Source organism: Equus caballus, chromosome 15 (genome assembly GCF_041296265.1).
Source record: "Equus caballus isolate H_3958 breed thoroughbred chromosome 15, TB-T2T, whole genome shotgun sequence".
NCBI classification, from domain to species: Eukaryota; Metazoa; Chordata; class Mammalia; order Perissodactyla; family Equidae; genus Equus; species Equus caballus.
This window is the reverse complement of record NC_091698.1, coordinates 94295792-94313614: the sequence shown is the minus strand read 5'-3', so window position 1 is coordinate 94313614 and position 17823 is coordinate 94295792. Positions and strand designations below refer to the sequence as shown.

The 17823-nt window shown below is 49.9% G+C and overlaps 1 protein-coding gene across 1 annotated transcript; it reads left to right on the top strand.

Annotated features, from left to right (window-relative positions):
* The first annotated feature begins 6183 nt into the window (after positions 1–6183).
* Positions 6184–12236, top strand: MYCN (MYCN proto-oncogene, bHLH transcription factor). Its single transcript, XM_023619502.2, has 3 exons — positions 6184–6444; positions 7658–8542; positions 10726–12236. The coding sequence occupies exons 2-3, from the start codon at positions 7774–7776 to the stop codon at positions 11328–11330; spliced, it is 1374 nt and encodes a 457-aa protein (XP_023475270.2). The 5' UTR covers positions 6184–6444; positions 7658–7773; the 3' UTR covers positions 11331–12236.
* The last annotated feature ends 5587 nt before the right edge of the window (positions 12237–17823 follow it).

Below are 17823 nucleotides of genomic sequence, written 5' to 3'. Positions count from 1 at the left end.
TGGAAACGATACAGCACCAGGACATTAATTTCTGAATCTAAACCCACTACTCTACAGGTAGCATCTTCCCCTTGTGGAATAAAAGCAGGGATGGGCTCATCATTCCCATTTTATGAATCAAGAAACCGAGGCCAAGAGAAGTTAAATGACCAATCTAAAATTCTTCAAGGAATAATTCATGAGTCTAGACTTGAAAACTTCCAGCCCTCTGCGTGTGGTCTTGTGCTCTCTCTCTGACTACCTTCCCTCGACTTTGCAATAACTCCACCTGAGTCCAAAGTAACCTGGGTCACAGACAAGCTAAGAAGAGGGAGCGGGAGCAGCCTGGGAGAGGTTCCAGTTAGAGAAAGGATTATTAACTAGTCCCCGTAGAACAAAGAACCAACTTCAGAACGCTCAACCAGGAACCCAAATGCCGTGGGCTGTTGATGTAGGATTTGCTGAGCCCCTGAGGGTGGGCTGGTGCTAGAAGGAAGGGAGAGAACTAACCTTTACTGCATATCCATGATAAACCAGCCTCTCCATGGATGCTCCTCCACTTAATCTTCACAAGATGCTAATTTAAAGATGAAGAAGTTAAGGCTCGGAGTGGCTGTCTGGATTGCCCCAGCGAGCAGAGCTTGCGGGCCCATCTGGCTTCAGAAGTCAGTTCTTTCCCCCACTCACTGCAGCAGAGGCCATGCAAGGTGCAAAGGCGAGCTGGGGAAGGTTCCTTCTGCTCAGGAGCCGTACACACCTGAACCTGATAAAGAGCAGGGGTGGCTTATGCTAGTTGGTGGCGGGCAAGCAACGGTTAATGGAGATTTGGAGGGAACAGTGGGGTTGGGGAAAGAAGATTAGTATTCCTTCCTGGAGGCTTTCCAGCTGATCTTTGAGGAAAGGATTTGAATAAGCAGAGAGAAAGAGACTTTCCAGGCCAGAAGCAGCAGCTTCTAGAAAGGGACAGATTAAATGGGGTTTATCACTGATTACTATTTAAACACGAGGAAACTAAAAGGGCCCCCAGGCAGGTACTGGGGTGGGCCTGGGCAATCCTTGGGGCTATGGGGAGTGTCTCCAGCATTGAAGGAAATTGAAATTAGCAAGAATCAATGGGCAGATCAGCCAGCTGTTGTGCAAACACCTGAAGGGAAGATCTGAAAACCTCAGTGGAGATCTTGGACACACCCAGATTAAATCAGTGGGCTTGGAAAGTCATCCCAGAAACAGAAGATGGGATCTAGAAAGTTACGCTCGTTCTAAGGGGCAGTGCCAAATGGATTCGGAGATTGGATCTGGAGTCAGAATTCCTTGTAACCCTTACAGGCTCCCACTAAGATTTGGTTCCCCTCCTTGCAAAGACTTCTGGTGCGCTGACAACTCAAGCTTGAGTTTACAAATGGGAAGCCTCTTGCCCTTACTCATCCCATGGAGCCCAGCCCTGAGCAACCTGCCCGCCTCCCATCACGTCTTTTAACATAAAGAAAATAAGGTAAATGGGAATTTCAGCTCCACAGCAACAACAGCACCTTCCAGCCACATAGCTGTTTGCAGTTCACAAAGCATTTTTACTCACCCCATCTCAGGACTTTCCCCAAGTCTCTGTAATGTACGAAGCCTGTGAGCAGGCTTCCTAGTGGAGGCGGACACTTGAGCTGCCTCAGACGATGCGAAATCACAGTCTTTGAGGGGACGATGGACCCTTCTCATTTTCTAAATCTGTAATTAAATGATTGGCATTCAATGAGGATAATTTTTGCTTTAAACATAATTGTGCCATTACCAATAAAACTCCCCACCCCCAAAACTCTCCCGATGCTGGGTCTCAAATTTTCGTCCAGCTTCAGAAGTCAAAAAAAATCTATGTCTTGCCCTGGGCACATGCAACATCATATACTTCCTAATCCTAATTACACCAGTGCCCATTTGTCCCATCTTGGTCTCTTTGAACCCACTCTCAGCCGACTCAGTTCAGGACCAGTTTAGCCTGAAACAATGTCAACAAGCCTGGGAGACAAAGACCTTTGGAGGTGACTTTAGGCTCCCAAAAGGATCCTTTACTTCCCCCAATGATTAGCTTAATGATTAGCTTTCCTGGGAAGTAACACAAATATTTTTTTGAAAAAGAATAACCAAAACAAAAAATTAAATTTGCTCATAGTCCCTCTGGCTTAAAAAAAAAAAATCATAAGGAGGAAAATTTCTCTCTCTACCTGCCTGACTCCATTCTTCAAAACAAACCACTAGTAACAACTTGTTGCACATTCCGCCAAATTTGTTCCTGGGTTTATGTAGACATATCTATCCAAAATGCCAGACACGTTGGCCTATAGCTTGCTTTTTTCCCTTTATACACACGGACATTTTCCAAGTCAGCACCCATAGATCTACCACGTTATTTTTAGTGACTGCACGTTATTCCACTGTATGGATATATTATAATAGAATCAACCGTTTCCCTATTGCTGGGCATTTAGATTGTTTACAATATTTTTGTTATTGTGAACAATGCTGCAACACACGATCTTGTTTATATATCTTTACCTATTTGTTTTATTATTGCTTGTAGGATGGAAGAGTGGGATTGCTTTTACTCTTGGGGCTGGAATACCCCCCTCCCTAGCCTTACTAACACTTGGGCCAATCTGCTAGACCAAAAAATGTTAATCTCTTTGACATTTAATTTGCATTTCCCTGACTACTAGTGAAGCTGAGCATCTTTTCATATGTTTATGGACAATTTGCATTTCCTCTTTGGTGAATTACCTACTCTTACCCTGGACTGGTGTTTCTATCAGGCTGTGGTTTCTATTCAAAGTGTAGGAGCTCTTTGTGTACACGGGATGTACTCTTTGTCTCATATATGAGGCAAGCCTTTTACTATCACACTGTTGTTGTCTTTTGACTTTGTTTAGAGTGTGTTGTAACGGTAAATTAATTAATTTTTATTGTAGTCAAATACGTTGACTTTTTCCTTGTTTCTGGGCTGTCTTAGAAAGACATCTATATTTTCTCCTTATCCTTTTATCATCTTATTTTTTTCCATTTAAATCTTCAATCTAGGCTTTTACAAGTTAATTAATTAATTAGTAATTGAGTAAGACAGGGAGCTAGCTTTGCTTTATTCCGAGTGAAGACTCAGGGATTTAAAAATTATATAAGTTGCAAAAACTTACATTTTTTAGGCGAGGAGGGACCAAGTGAAGTTCCTAGGAGAAACTGTGGTCCTTGAAGCTGGACCCTGAAGCTCTTTAACGCATCATCTGGGGAAAACATCTAGAGGTTGTTGATTTCCTAGCCCGTCATGAGTTGGACCCTTGTGAATGTGTGTGTGTGTGGTTTGTTTCTATTTTTGTATTAGAAAAGAAGGGATTTGTAGACTAAAACATTCTCCTCCCTCAAAAATCTCCTTATTTATAAACCAAGTCCTGTGTACAACTCTGTCCTATCTGTTGGTCCATCTTAGGTGTGTGTGTCCCTCGGTCCATGAGGAGCTCTCTGAAGCTGTGCATGAACTCACCTCTGTTCCGAATCAGGACTGTAGATGCGTGCTGAATCAAACCTTGTCTTCAAGGCCGTCTTATTTAGTGTGCGTTCACATAGTGTGAGTGTTTCAACATTTTTAAGAGGAATTTGCAGGTTTCTCCACAAGCATACTAGGATCCAGCAGTAGCGAGGTTTCCCTGCAGACGAAGTCTTTTATCTTTCCATTTGCAAATGAAAGTACCAATAAATACTTGTTGAATTTTATCATTCTGTTAACCTTCAAATTCAGACTTGTCAGTAATTACAGCCTTGCATTAAAAGGAGATTAGAGATTGAGGTCCAGGAAGGATATATGATTTGCTTGGAGGCACACAGAGAAACCAGGTTTCTGTCTCCCTGTCCCCTCTTTTTCTGCTACTTTTTGTCCCTTAACAAAGGACAAATGGTGTGGTGAAAAGCACAGGTCTGGTGAGAGGACTAGGGTAGGATTTTTAAATGTTGCAATGGGGGCCCTCTTTGTCTGTTTTAACAGTCGTGCTATTTTGATAAAAAGGTGGGACAGGCAATTCTGAGTGCCTTTTCTGGGGCTACTGCTGGGGGTCCTGAAGAAGGTTCTGGAATGACACTCATCTCTCTCTTGCTCTGTTGCTGATAAACACAAACTGTCTCAGAAGAGCTGGCTGTCTTAGAAGGACTCATTCAAGCATTTCTGCCTTGAACAATATCGTCAAGTACTTACTGTACACAGATGCCCTGTTTTGCTTTGAGGGTGCTGCTCTTCTCTGGCAGCTCACAGGGCTAGTGAGGGAGACAGCCTGTTTCCCCACCAACTCATGGAGGAAGCCGGCCTTAAACAAATACTCCCAGGCATGTGTAATTACAAATGGAGGTAAGTGCTCTCAAGGAAAGTCTAGGATGCTTGGAAAGAACACAACAGGAAGGCTTGGTTTAGATTGGGGGTTAGGGAAAAGCAGAAGTGGGGGGTGTTAAGGGTTTTTGCAAAGGTGAAGTGTTTTACATATGTGAAGGAAATAATAATAATAAAGGTGTTTGGAAGGGCAGCTCATCCTCATTCATGGGCCACTTCCTAGAACTCTGGGAATCTGCCGCTCTTCCCAGAATTATGTAGGCATCCTGGGTAAGGGCTGGAAGAGTCTTCACAAATGCTAATACGTGCGCACTTTACAGGCTGCCCCCTGACCCTCTGCATCCTCATCCGTAACTAGTTTGAATGCTGAGGTGAATGGCCAGGGGTGAGTGGCATTTCCACTTTCGAAAAAGGGAGGGGAAGAAGCTTTCCCACCCCAACCCGGGGTCCAGGTTCCCCAACTCCAAACCATCCGAAGAATGTTTGCCAAGGCAAAACCCCACCTCATTATGTATTTGGTTGTGAAGGCGGTTGCCCAGGAGCCCCGAGAGATGTTCCTGGGGAGTTTTCGGACAGCGGCAATAATCTCCCATCCCATCACCGCCCCCCCCCCCCCGCCCCCACCTGTAGGAAAGCTTGACCAGAGTAAAAAGGATTTCATAGTGGCGGGTGGGATAGGAGAGGACAAATGCTGCCTATGGGGCTGGGCTGTTAATTTCCCTGGAAGACTATCACGACTGGTAGTGACAATAATGACGGAAACACTTATGAGCTGGGCTCTGTTCTAATAGCTTTTGTAACTCTTATTTCTCAAAACGACCCTATGCAGTAAGCACCATACTAATTCCATTTCACAACTGAGGAAACTGAGGCACAAAGAGGCTAAGGGGCGATAGCTGCTTTCCTTTTTGCCTCCAACAATCTGGAGTCAAGGTTTTTGAGTCGAAGTTCGGTCTCCGGGAGGGGCGGACCGCAGCTCCTTCTACGTGAACCTGATCTACCTCTCCTTCATTCAGGAAAACACTCGCTTTGAAAAGGCTCACGTGGGAGCCCGTGGGGCCCGCTGCGGGAGTCTGAAGCCCATTCCCCTCGGAAGCCAAGCAGAGCCGCCACCCCCCGCGCAGTGAGGACTGGTCCCGCGGGGGCGGCGGGAGAGCTGCGGGGTGGCCCCACTTCAACCCCCAAGACAAGGCCCAGTAGCTCCGCTTTCTGCTTGGCCTCCGCGAGGTGTCGCCTTCGGCCGAAGAAACCACAGCGGCGCCACCCTCGTAGCCAACAGTTATTTATTTATTTTCAAACAGGGGGGGCGCCCCTCTCCTTTCAATTTAAAACTGGAAACATCCTGCTGTCTCGTTTCCAAACAGGCACGTCCTCTTCCTCCCGTTTTGCACCCATGTTCTAGCGTCCCTTTGAGATCAACACCAGCAACCGCTCCGCAAGGCTTTGCTCCACGTTGGCCTGGCGCTCAGCTGCAAACAAACGCAGTCAAGGCGGGGGCTGGGTTAGGAGCCTCCGTACCCCCACCCCCCTCAACACACTCCCCCGGAGCCCTCCGGAAATTTTTTTTTAATGCCAAGCAATTGCCAGGCCTGCAGGGTGGGTGCCGCATTGCACCGCTCGACGCGCAGCTGGTTCGCGGAGTGCACCGGGTGCAAGCCCGGGGGTCTAAAAGGGCGGGAGGAGCACAGCCCGGGCTTCCCAGCTTTGCAGCCTCCTCTCTGCAAAGAAGAAAAGCAAGTGGCTTTTGGCGCGAAAGCCTTGGCGCCTCCCCTCCCTGCATGGAAATCAAGAGGGCGGAGTAAAGCCGCTTTCCTCTGCCTTTCTCCCTCCCCCTTGTCTGTGCCGCAGCCCCCTTCTCTCCCCGCCCCCCGGGTGTGTCAGATTTTTCAGTTAATAATATCCCCCGAGCTTCAAAGCGCAGCCAGTGACAGTCATCTGTCTGGACGCGCTGGGTGGATGCGGGGGGCTCTTGGGAACTGGGTTGCAGCCGAGCTAGCGCTAGCCAGGCGCAAGCGCGCACAGACTGCAGCCACCCGAGGACCTCCCCCCGCCCAGGCCACCCGGGGACCCCCGCACGGAATCGCTTCTGGATCCCCGGCAGTCGGCAGGAGGTAAGGAGCTTGGGTTGCAAACCGCCCGGCGCCCCGGGAGCGGCGAGCGCGGCGGGAAGACAAGCCCTGGACGGGATCGCGGCTTGCGCACAGGGCACCCGAATATGCCCCGGGGACTGTTTCTGCTTCCGAAACAAAACCATCTCCTGGTTTTCCCTGAAAAGCCAGTTCCAGCCCCACAGGCACTACGACTGGAAGAGACCCGCCCTAATCCTTTTACTGCTTTTGCCAAGGGGGTGTAATGGCTTCGTCGAAAAGAAATTCGCCCTTCTCTAGAACGTTTGTCTGTGTTTGAGCTGATGGGGAACCGGTGCGTCCCCACCTCAAAACTGGGGTTCTTCTCCAAAGGGTGCCCCCAGGAGAAGAAGAGGGAGGTTTTAGGCAGGGCGAGGCCACCGCGGTGGTAATCTGGGTCACGACGGGATCGGAGGAGACGCTGCTCTCCCGGCGACCCTCCCCGCGCTGGCGCCCCTGCACCATTCCTGGGAACTGGTGTTCAGGTTCTCCCCTCTCCTAGGAAGAAGACGTACGTTGTTGAGGGTTTGGAAGAGCGGGGGTGTGGGGTGAGAGAGGTTCAAAATAAGCTCTTGGCAGGACTCTCCCTGCAGTGGGTGAGTGCTGAGGGGCGTCTGCTCAAATTTGGGGGCCCTGGGGGGAAGGTTTATGGATTTAGGTGTCTGTTGTCGGTCTCAGTCTAGAGAAGAGGATTTTTCCATTTGCAAAGTTTCCTCAATCCCCCGCTATCTCTTGCACTCTCGAGGTTGCAATTTTACAAAGAAGGGATTGAGGGTCCTCCAAATCCTACGGCCGGTAGCTGGGTTGGAGCCCTGGGCTGCCTTTGAGCAGCTGGCCCTGCATTGGTGCAACCGGGATTGTCGGCGAGCTGGAGAGAGCTAGAATTCTGCAGCCTTGAACCGCCCCCTCCCCCAGGCAGTGCCTTGTGTGAATGAAATGGCAGTTTCCAAAGTTGCAGAGCCATGCCACCACCCCCCGCATCTGCATGCCCCCTCCCACCCCCTGTCGTAGACAGCTTGTACACAAAAGGAGGGAGGGAGAGAACGAGAGACAGAACTTCCTACACCTTCAGCAGCGCAGGGCGGAGTGGGGGGCTTGGAGGGGAGATTGAGGAACGGGGTTCGAGGGGGCGCCCACTGCTCGTCCCCTCCTTCGGCGCCTCTCGCCAACCGTCTCCTGCTGTGTGTGTCGGTTGCAGTGTCGGAGGTTGGCGCGGCCCCCGCCCACCGCGCCCCCCACGGGAAGGAAGCAGCCCCCGAACTAAAAAGAGCAGAGCGGAAAGCAGCCCTCATTCGCCGGCCAGGAGGCGAGCCGATGCCGAGCTGCACCGCGTCCACCATGCCGGGGATGATCTGCAAGAACCCAGACCTCGAGTTTGACTCGCTGCAGCCCTGCTTCTACCCGGACGAAGATGACTTCTACTTCGGCGGCCCCGACTCGACCCCCCCGGGGGAGGACATCTGGAAGAAGTTTGAGCTGCTGCCCACGCCCCCGCTGTCGCCCAGCCGTGCCTTCCCGGAGCACAGCCCGGAGCCCTCGAACTGGGCCACCGAGATGCTGCTGCCCGAGGCCGACCTGTGGGGCAACCCGGCCGAGGAGGACGCGTTCGGTCTGGGGGGCCTGGGCAGCCTCACCCCCAACCCGGTCATCCTCCAGGACTGCATGTGGAGCGGCTTCTCGGCCCGCGAGAAGCTGGAGCGCGCCGTGAGCGAGAAGCTGCAGCACGGCCGGCCGCCCGCCGCGGGGCCCGCTGTCCCGGTGCCGGGCGCGGGGACCGCCAGCCCTGCCGGCCGCGGGCACGGGCCGGCGGCGGGGGCGAGCCGCGCCGGGGCCGCCCTGCCCGCCGAGCTCGCCCACCCGGCCGCCGAGTGCGTGGACCCCGCCGTGGTCTTCCCGTTCCCGGTGAGCAAGCGCGAGCCCGCGCCCGCGCCCGCCGCCCCGGCCGGGGCCCCGGCGGCCGGAGCTGCGGTCGCCTCGGGGGCGAGCGCCACTGCCCCAACCGGCGCCCTGGGGGCTGCCCTTCCGCGCGCCGGCGACCACAAGGCCCTCAGCACCTCCGGAGAGGACACCCTGAGCGACTCAGGTAAAGACCGCCGGAGTCCGGCCGCCTCCTGGGGCACTGGAGCTGGGGGCCCGCTCCCTTTGTTACTGTACATGGGTTTGGCTTTGGGGAGGGTATTTTGGAAGCAGTGCTGGGGGCTGAGGTCGTTTTTTCCGAGCCGCTCCCCGTGGTAAGGAGAGGGTGAGTGAAAGCTGCTAATAGGGTGTTCTCAAGTCTCACCTCCATCGAAGTTCCTTCCACCCTCCCTCCGGGAGCCTGACTCCATCGCTAGCCTTCACCCCATCCCCCACCTCTCTTTGCAGCTCAGCTTGAGGAATAAAATTAGGAAAAATTGAATGTCTAAAGCCGGTTGGGGGGTTAGGGGTCCCTGACTTCATTGCCTAGGTAGAAACCTGTTAGCCGGGGTGGAAAGGCACTCTGCGGCCCAGATCGAGGGAGGAGGGACACCCGGAGACGACATAAGCGCTGTGCAAAATCCTGTTTGGGGCGCAGGAAGTTAGAGAGATTGCACAGATGGCTAGTACCAATTTTATTTTTTCAAACCTGGGCACTCTTCTCCCCCCTCCCTCAGTGGGTGGTGGGCTGTTTGCTCCTGGTACGCGGCCAGCAGGCGGCGATATGCTGACCAGCAGCGGGCCAAGGATCTGAAAGGCTGGGGGTGGCGGGGCCACCCCTTCCTCGCTTCATTCAGCAGCTGGCGGCCAGTACAACAGCGGTTGTGTACATTCTCAAGGGGCCGCCTCCTTTCAGCGTGCAGTGAGAACTGGGTCCAGTTTTGTCTTCTAGCCAGCATTCCAGGACTGATTTCAGATCGGAGTTGTGTTTTGAAACCTAATGCCCTTCAAGGTGAGGGCGGACACTTCGCAGGCCCTCCAGGAATGCACACACCCTGGGAGCGCTCATTGATTAGCTCTATTGTCTGCCTCTGTCTGAAGCTGAAGGGTGGGATTTAAACTGAGACTTTGCCTGGGGCCCCAGAGGTAAAGAACTCTACCCAAATGCCTGAACAGCCCTTGTCCTTGGAGCTGAGAGCTGGGGCTCTCTTGGACCTTGAAAACCAGTGTTTGTTTGCAGAACGCAGGTGGATAAAAAGCCCACATTTTCTTCAGAGCTGAGGACGGATTCGTCTGAGGCTCCTGGAAGGGAACTTGGTGATAAGCTTCCAGTTTGAAATGAGTCTGTCCCTTTAATGTCTGTGCCTTGACAGCTTTCGGTGAGGAAGCACTTCCTTCCAACAGCTGTCTTCTTGGCAGAAAACCAAAACATTGGCTTAAAGGGACCCACAGACTGGAACAGCCTCACATTTCGGCTTTAGAACAAATCCCGCAATTGTTCAGCTTTCCGGTCCCCTTCAGATCAAGCAGAAGATGTGTTTTGATTTTATGCTTGCATTTTAAACAATAATTTTCTATCCCAGCGTGGTAGTAAATGAGGAGAGAGGGGGAAATGCACACAGGATGCTACACGTTTTTGTTGTTGCTGTTATTATTGGTGACTTTGGGAAGAGGTGTTCCCATATTTGGGTTTAGAACTCCTGTGGATTGCAGCCTTATAGTTGAGGTTTGATCTTTGTTCGCTGAAAAACTGCTTGCTGTCTAGAACTCGGGTACATGGAAGACAAGTTACTTTTCTTCTTTAGTTAATTAAATCGTTCTTTAAATTTGTTTGAGGACTTAAAATCAAACTCAGCCATGTGTAAATTGCTCAGTGAGGCCCCTAAAATGAGAAGCCTCAATTCTTGTGTGGAGATGGAGATATAAATTAACCTGTGGGGCTCAGCGATGATAACAGCTTACCATTTACTGAGCATCTGTCTACTAGGCCCAGCTCTCTACAACTTATCTGCCCAACTCAAGAACCCTGTGGTGTCATTCCCATTTAATAGCTGAGGAAACTGAGGCTTAGGAAGTTGAAATAACGTGCATAGTGTCATGCAACTCGTGTGTGATGGAGCCAGGATTCCGTGGGGCCCCAAAGCCAAGGTTTTTTTCTGTTTCTGCCACTTGCTAAAGTTTGAGCGGAGGCTGAAAGTGCCAGGAGCCAGGGGGAAGGAAAAAGTACTTACAAGTATATTTATGTTAAAGAGACCTAAAGTGATGGATCCATAGTTAATAGCAAACTAGTGCCAGAACCTGTTGTAAGAGACTTTATATGTTTAATTCATGAGTCTCACCATGAGAATAACTCCCGTCTTGTTCTCAAAGATGATGAAGATGACGAAGAGGAAGATGAAGAGGAAGAAATTGACGTGGTGACGGTGGAGAAGCGGCGTTCTTCCTCCAATAGCAAGGCTGTCACCACCTTCACCATCACTGTGCGTCCCAAGGGCGCAGCCCTGGGCACGGGGAGGGCGCCTGCGGGTGAGCTGATCCTCAAACGCTGTGTCCCCATCCACCAGCAGCACAACTACGCTGCCCCCTCGCCCTACATGGAGAGCGAGGACGCGCCACCCCAGAAGAAGATCAAGAGTGAGGCATCCCCGCGTCCCCTCAAGAGTGTCATCCCCCCAAAGGCTAAGAGCTTGAGCCCCCGCAACTCTGACTCCGAGGACAGCGAGCGCCGCCGGAACCACAACATCCTGGAGCGCCAGCGCCGAAACGACCTGCGGTCCAGCTTCCTCACGCTCAGGGACCATGTGCCAGAGCTGGTGAAGAACGAGAAGGCCGCCAAGGTGGTCATTTTGAAAAAGGCCACCGAGTACGTCCACTCCCTTCAGGCCGAGGAGCACCAGCTTTTGCTGGAGAAGGAGAAGTTGCAGGCAAGACAGCAGCAGTTGCTAAAGAAAATTGAACACGCTCGGACTTGCTAAACGTTTCTCAGAACTGGACAGTCACTGCCACTTTGCACATTTTGATTTTTTTTTTTTTTTTAAACAAACCTTGTGTTGACATTAAGAATGTTGGTTTACTTTCACATCGGTCCCCCGTCGAGTTTGGATCTGGGTGGGGAGCAGGATATGTGGGGTTCTGCCAGGACCTCGGAGAGGGCCTGCGGGATGGGATGCTAGGTGGCCCTTACAGTTTCCTCCACGTCACCTTCGAGCCAGCCGTCGAAGTTCGTGACAGTTGGGAGCCTCTGGGGCTGTTGAAGTCACCTTGTTTGTTCCAAGTTTCCAGACGACAGAAAGTCATTCCTTCTTTTTAAAATGGTGCTTACGTTCCAGCAGATGCCACGTAAGGGGGTTGCCATTTGATACCCCTGGGGAACATTTCTGTAAATACCATTGACACACCTGCCTTTGTATACGTCCTGGGTAATGAGAGGTGGCTTTTGCGGCCAGTATTAGACTGGAAGTTCATACCTAAGTACTGTAATACCTCAATGTTTGAGGAGCATGTTTTGTATACAAATATATTGTTAATCTCTGTTATGTACTGTACTAATTCTTACACTGCCTGTATACTTTAGTATGACGCTGATACATAACTAAATTTGATACTTATATTTTCGTATGAAAATGAGTTGTGAAAGTTTTGAGTAGATATTACTTTATCACTTTTTGAACTAAGAAACTTTTGTAAAGAAATTTACTATATATATATGCCTTTTTCCTAGCCTGTTTCTTCTTGTTAATGTATTTGTTAATGTTTGGTGCATAGAACTGGGTAAATGCAAAGTTCTGTGTTTAATTTCTTCAAAATGTATATATTTAGTGCTGCATCTTATAGCACTTTGAAATACCTCATGTTTATGAAAATAAATAGCAATTAAATGATGCAGCTTTTTTTTTCCCCCACTTAATAGCACTAGTTAAAAGTCTATCCCTTAAGCAACAACCATAAATAGCACATAATCTATTGCGTGAACTTGGTTTCCACAGACAGGCCTTTAATACGATCCTGGTTGATTAGGGCCATGGTCCCCCAGTGGAGTGGAGGGGACTGAGCTTAGGAAGGTTAAGGCATTTCTCCCAGATGACAGAGCAGATAGGTTATTGGCAACTATGCATTGTAGAAATAGCATTCGATTGTTTACAGAACACTTTCATATATGTTGGCTGTTCAATGGAATTAAGCTGGGACATCAGACAACCCTTGAGAATGAAGAGTATAATCGAGATGCGGGATTACGTAACTTGGCTGTATTTGGTGTTGGTAATACTGGTCCCACTGGCAGATGGCTTTATATTTTGGTGTAGAGTAGTTTGTCTCCAGGAAGAATGCATTCGTCAAAATTCCCTAGGACCTGTACAAGGTTCTATGCTAGGCACTGTAGCAGGGTAAAAAGATGAAGTTGGTGCCTTCCCTCAAAGAGCTCCCCATCTGATTGGCACAAGTAACCCATAAAGTGACAGCTGTATGGGCCAGTTCAAGTGCAGGAGAAGCACCAGGGTGTTAGTGTGCCTCTGTCCACTTTACACTCCTGTCACCCAGGCTGTTCTTTTGGCTGCCTGATGGAAGCAGGATAACCCTTTGCAGGCTCTGGAGGACAGCCAGGCCCGGCGGGTCCGAGGGAGGCACCATGGAGTGAGGAAGAAAGCGAGTCTCCCTAATGCGGGGTGATAACTCTTGTGAGTGAAGCATTCAGCTTCTCGGAACTGATAGGGTACAAATGACCTATTTCTCTTTGGGGCAAAAGGTGGTATTCAGTTATTTCTCTAAGTTTTCCCTCCTCTCAGATTTTTAGTCTTTTGCTTTGCTGAGAAGAAAACAGGTCCAGCAATGAAAGGTCTTTGCCCCCCCAGCAGCCCCTCGGGGTTCCTGGTTGCTTTGGCCATCTTATAAAGGCCAGTGGAGTTAAATTTGAGGTCCTCCTTATCCCCACTTACAGCCACATGTCCTAGAACTATTCGGGTGGTATGGCTGTGGACGTTCTGATGGCCAGACCATGTAGAAAATCGGGTAAAATTCTCTTTACTCTTTAACCCCACTACTTGCCCCACCTCCACACTAGAAAATAATGAACCCTCTTTGAAAGTCCTTTTTGAATTGTCCTTCGAAAAGACTCCTGTCCATTTGCAGTTTACAGGCCCCAAGTCACCCTTCAGCCCTGCAGCTTGTTTATGTACCCACGACCAAAAGAAAGTTAAGTGACCTCAAAGTAATGGAGGTTCTTGAAGCCCAGCTCAATCATCCCAATTTCTCTATTTGTGGTCCCCATAAGAGGCCTACCTACGGGTCTCAGATGACATGGAACTCTAGCCATGGAGGAGGAAAACTGTTCCGATGAATGAGCCCTAAACTAATTCCTACCAGGCTCCATTTTTGCTTGGGCTGCTGGGAAGCTCAGAACCAAATTGGGTGCTCTCATTCTGCATATTTGGTGCTCATTTACTTTTCTTCTAAACGTCTATGACGTCTTGTTTTTCATTGTTGGTTTAACTCCCTTTTTAATGTTCTTTATTTCATGTTACATTATAGAGAACTTTTTGCATTAGGTGGATCATAAATACGTATTAAAATATTAAAACTATAGTGAAATACCCCTTATTTGCCCTTCCTGGCTCAGCTGAGGGAAAGTGTCACCCAGTTTAGCTCTGCAATTATCTATAAAGTAATTGCTGTAGTCAGAGAAGAATAAGAATTGAACCATGCGCTTCAATAACATGAGAGACCTCCGCATCCAAGATCAGTTTTGAGACTGTTCGAGCAACTGCTCTCTCAGATCCGTAAATCACAGGACTTCGATGGAGCATAGAGATCATCTCATTGAATTGCTTCATTTCACAGAATGGGGTCATGGGATCCCATTTCAAATTAGTGGCCAAACCCAGGACCGGATGATCAGCCCAGTGTTGTTTCCACGGCATCGCCTTTCCCACTGCTCACAGGTTGGCCTCTTTACCTCCTGGCTCACCCATCCACCTACAGCGTGCTTCCATATTAATCCTAAATAGCCGACCCCGCATACAGCCTTCCAGAAGTTCCCCACCACATACAGGATACAGTCCCGACCCTTCAGCCTGGCTCACCAGCTGTGTCACTCCCTTCCCCTCCACAGGTGATCTTCATTCCAGCCATGCCAGACAAAGTCGCTCTTTCTCCCCTCTGACTTGTTTCACCACATTCCCTCTTCCTGGATTATTATGCCCCCAGTGCGCCTTTTCTAGCTCTTGATCCTGTATTGCCTCTGGAGATAGAAGAGCTGTCCTAATCACCCTTCTAGACCCCCTAGACTGTGGGTTCCCCTAAGGCAGGTCTGGCGTCTCATTCACCTCTGATTCTTCAGTCCCTGGTGACTGACAGATGACAGGCCCTTGGCAGGTGATGGCAGAATGGCTGGCGGTGGAGAAAAGAGCGAGGCGAGGACTAGGTCGGGCAGATTTCCATTACAGGTGTGTCTCATGCCAACCTTGGTTCGCAAGTTCTTGGGCTAATACAAATGGGGAAACACATCCATTAGGCATCAGTGAATGCCTGGTATTAACAGCTGGAAGGGAAGGTGAAATGCACAGGGGGCCTGTCTTCAGGAAGCCCACCGTCTGGAAAGGAGTGAAGTCCCGGGGCCCTTGTATAGAAGGCAGGGAGGGGAGACAAGAGGGACTGGTAGGGGGTGGGGGACTGTTGAGCAAAGCATGTGAGGGGTCCCGCGGCTGAGTCAGGCTCTGCGCCTCCAGGCTCCCAGTTTGGAGCTGTTGGAGGAAGCTGGTTGCTGGAGCCTGAGGAGGCTCATACGCTAGCCTGAGGCCACAGGTCATCTGCTCTACGGTGACAGTGGTCGCAATGCCTCCCACCTCTGTAGGCTATCTTTTGAAAATCCTGGTGTGGGTTGTTATTAGACTCCAAGGTTATTAGATTTGGAAAAGGTGCTCAGGAGTGTTCTTGTTGTCTTTCTTTCTCTCCCTTCTTCCCTCTCTTTCTCTCACCAATATTTATTTTGCACCTACCATGTGTCAAGCACTCTTCCAGGCACTTGGGAGACATCAGTGAACAAAAGAGATGCAACTGCCCCAAATTCCTGCTTTCGTGGACGTTATAGTCTAGGAGAAAGGGACAACAATAAAAATGAACATAATTAGCAAATAACTGAAACCTCATTCCATAAGGTGGTGGATGCTGTGAAAGCTAAGTAGAATAGGATGGAGGGCTTCAGGGAAGCCATGGTGGGGTAGCTGGTTTTGAGTAGAGGTCAGGAAGGTGCACTGGGGCAGGCAGCTGAGGGCGGCCGGGCAGAGAATACCCAGACCTGAGCACTGTTGTGGCTGCTCAGAGACCAGGAGTCAGGCCTCAGGCTCCCCGTTCAGGGCTCTTCCTCCTTCATCTCCCTCTAGACGTCGGCAAACATCCCCCACCAACTTCTTATTCACTCTCTTAAGGGGAAGCCAGAGAGCGGGGTCGTCAAGAGTCTGGATCTGGAGGGAGACTCCTCGGTTTGAGTTTGACTGCCAGACTCACGAAGTCTGGGCTGTGCAGTTTCTCCACGGATACAATGGGGCTGAAGGCACCACCCACTTCCCAGGGGATGGGGGGCTCACAGAAACTAGCACACAGGGCACACGGAACAGCGCCGGGCACACGGAACAGCGCCGGGCACACGATGGGTGCGCCTGGGGTCTGTTAAATCATCTGCTTGCTTGTTGACGGCATCCTTCCTCTCTGTTTCCTCAGAACGTTACCAGGGCAAAGAATCTTGAAAAAACATTTACTGGTGAAACAAATTCACAAGCCTGAGCTTCACAAGAACTTTGAGGACTTTTGTTCCTTGAAAGACGCCTTACAAAACCTGAACACGGGTACCTTGGAAACAAATGAATGTGAGCTTTGAAGCCTATTTTAAGACGGAGCCTAGGAATTTGAGGGCCGCGGAACATCTACGCCTTCCACAATGGTTTATTAGTTTTCCTGACTTGTAAAGGAAATCTCTTCATAGGCCACTGACCAGGGTTACCTGATCCCTTTTGATATTGACATATCATGCTACCAGACATTCATCCTGAAACCTTTGACCAGGAGAAGTAACAGAGCCTTTTTATGGTTGAAGCAGACAGACGTGCTGGTACAATGCACGTTTGAAGAACACACACGGCACGTACTCCTGTGATAAGAACAGATGATTTGCTGTGGGATGTGCTCTGAGGACACAGTGCGCAGTCTCCCTTCTTCTGCATTCTGGCAGGCCCAAGATGTCCAGCAGGCTTTGGGGAGGTGGGGGCAGGTGGGGGAGCAAGTCCATTCCTTCACAAATCCGCAGCCTGTTATGGATTCAATGTTGCGTCTTTGGCTATCCTCTGCCATTTTCCTGAGGGAGCGCATTAAGCAGTCCCTCCACCCCACACAGTGAAGTTCTAAGTTGACTGGGAGGCAGCCCTGGGTGATACAAATACTTAGTTCACAGGCAGACGCCCTCGGCTTGGATCTTAGCTCCGTTATTCGCTATTTTCAGTCTTGGCATAGGAAGGTAACCTCCTGTTGCTCAGCTGTCTCCACTCTAAGCGGAATGGGTTGGAGCTGGTAATCTCCAAGGCCCCCTTTCAATTCTGAGGATGGGGAGTCAGTCATTGATCCTTAGGGAGAGACGGAGCCCTGAATGCCTACAGACGTCTGCAGTGTTCGGGAACCTTCTTCAGTCGGAAGCCCCGGGTGCACTGTACATCTTGGCTCTGCCATCCACCAACTCTGTGCCTGAAGTTGTGGCACTCCCCTCGGAATCTCACTTTCTTCACCTCTAAAACGGCAATAATAATCACCACCCTACAAGGTTCTTATCAGGAACATATGACATAAAATATAGAGGGATGTGATAGCATTTTCGAAACGGAGAAAGGTTTGTGGGCTCCTATTGCCACAGTCAGCTCTTGTCCAGCACGTGCCTCCCACTTCACTGCTTGCTTTCTGGATTCATCTCTAAATGGGTTTCCCCCAGGTGGTAAATGACTTTACAGACGAGAGAGGCATGCCTCCGATTGCCCCACGGTACCTAGAACAGGGCTTCGCTCATAACAACTGTGCCACGATGTTTGTTAAATAATTATCACCAGTGAAAAGACTTCACTAATTGTTCAAAGCCAGCTAGAAGTTCTCAATTTGTGCAAACTGGGTACACAGGCTTATCTCATCTAGAACTAGAGAAAACTATGATAAATTCAATTTTTAATTGGGTTACACAAATGAAAACAGGGTATGATAACAGACATGTAACACAGTAAGTTTTTTCTTGGATTGGTTTAGCCACTTTTCTCTGGCATAAAGCCAAGAAGAATAGGGACTTTATACTGAGACTAGAGACTTGAAGATGCTCAAGCTGTAGTTAGATGCATTTCCACTGGTGAGCAGGGCAGGGTTGAGACGAGAGTTTGCTATTGTAAATGGTCTGTTTGCATTTGGGTTTGGAAAGAAATCTCTCCAATGCTGAGTTGGTCCTTC

Excerpts from the sequence above, each read along its gene's own strand:
- MYCN (XM_023619502.2), top strand. The coding sequence starts at position 7,774 with ATGCCGAGCTGCACCGCGTCCACCATGCCGGGGATGATCTGCAAGAAC. Across the intron at positions 8,543-10,725 it reads GGACACCCTGAGCGACTCAG|ATGATGAAGATGACGAAGAG; the intron begins GTAAAGACCGCC and ends TTGTTCTCAAAG.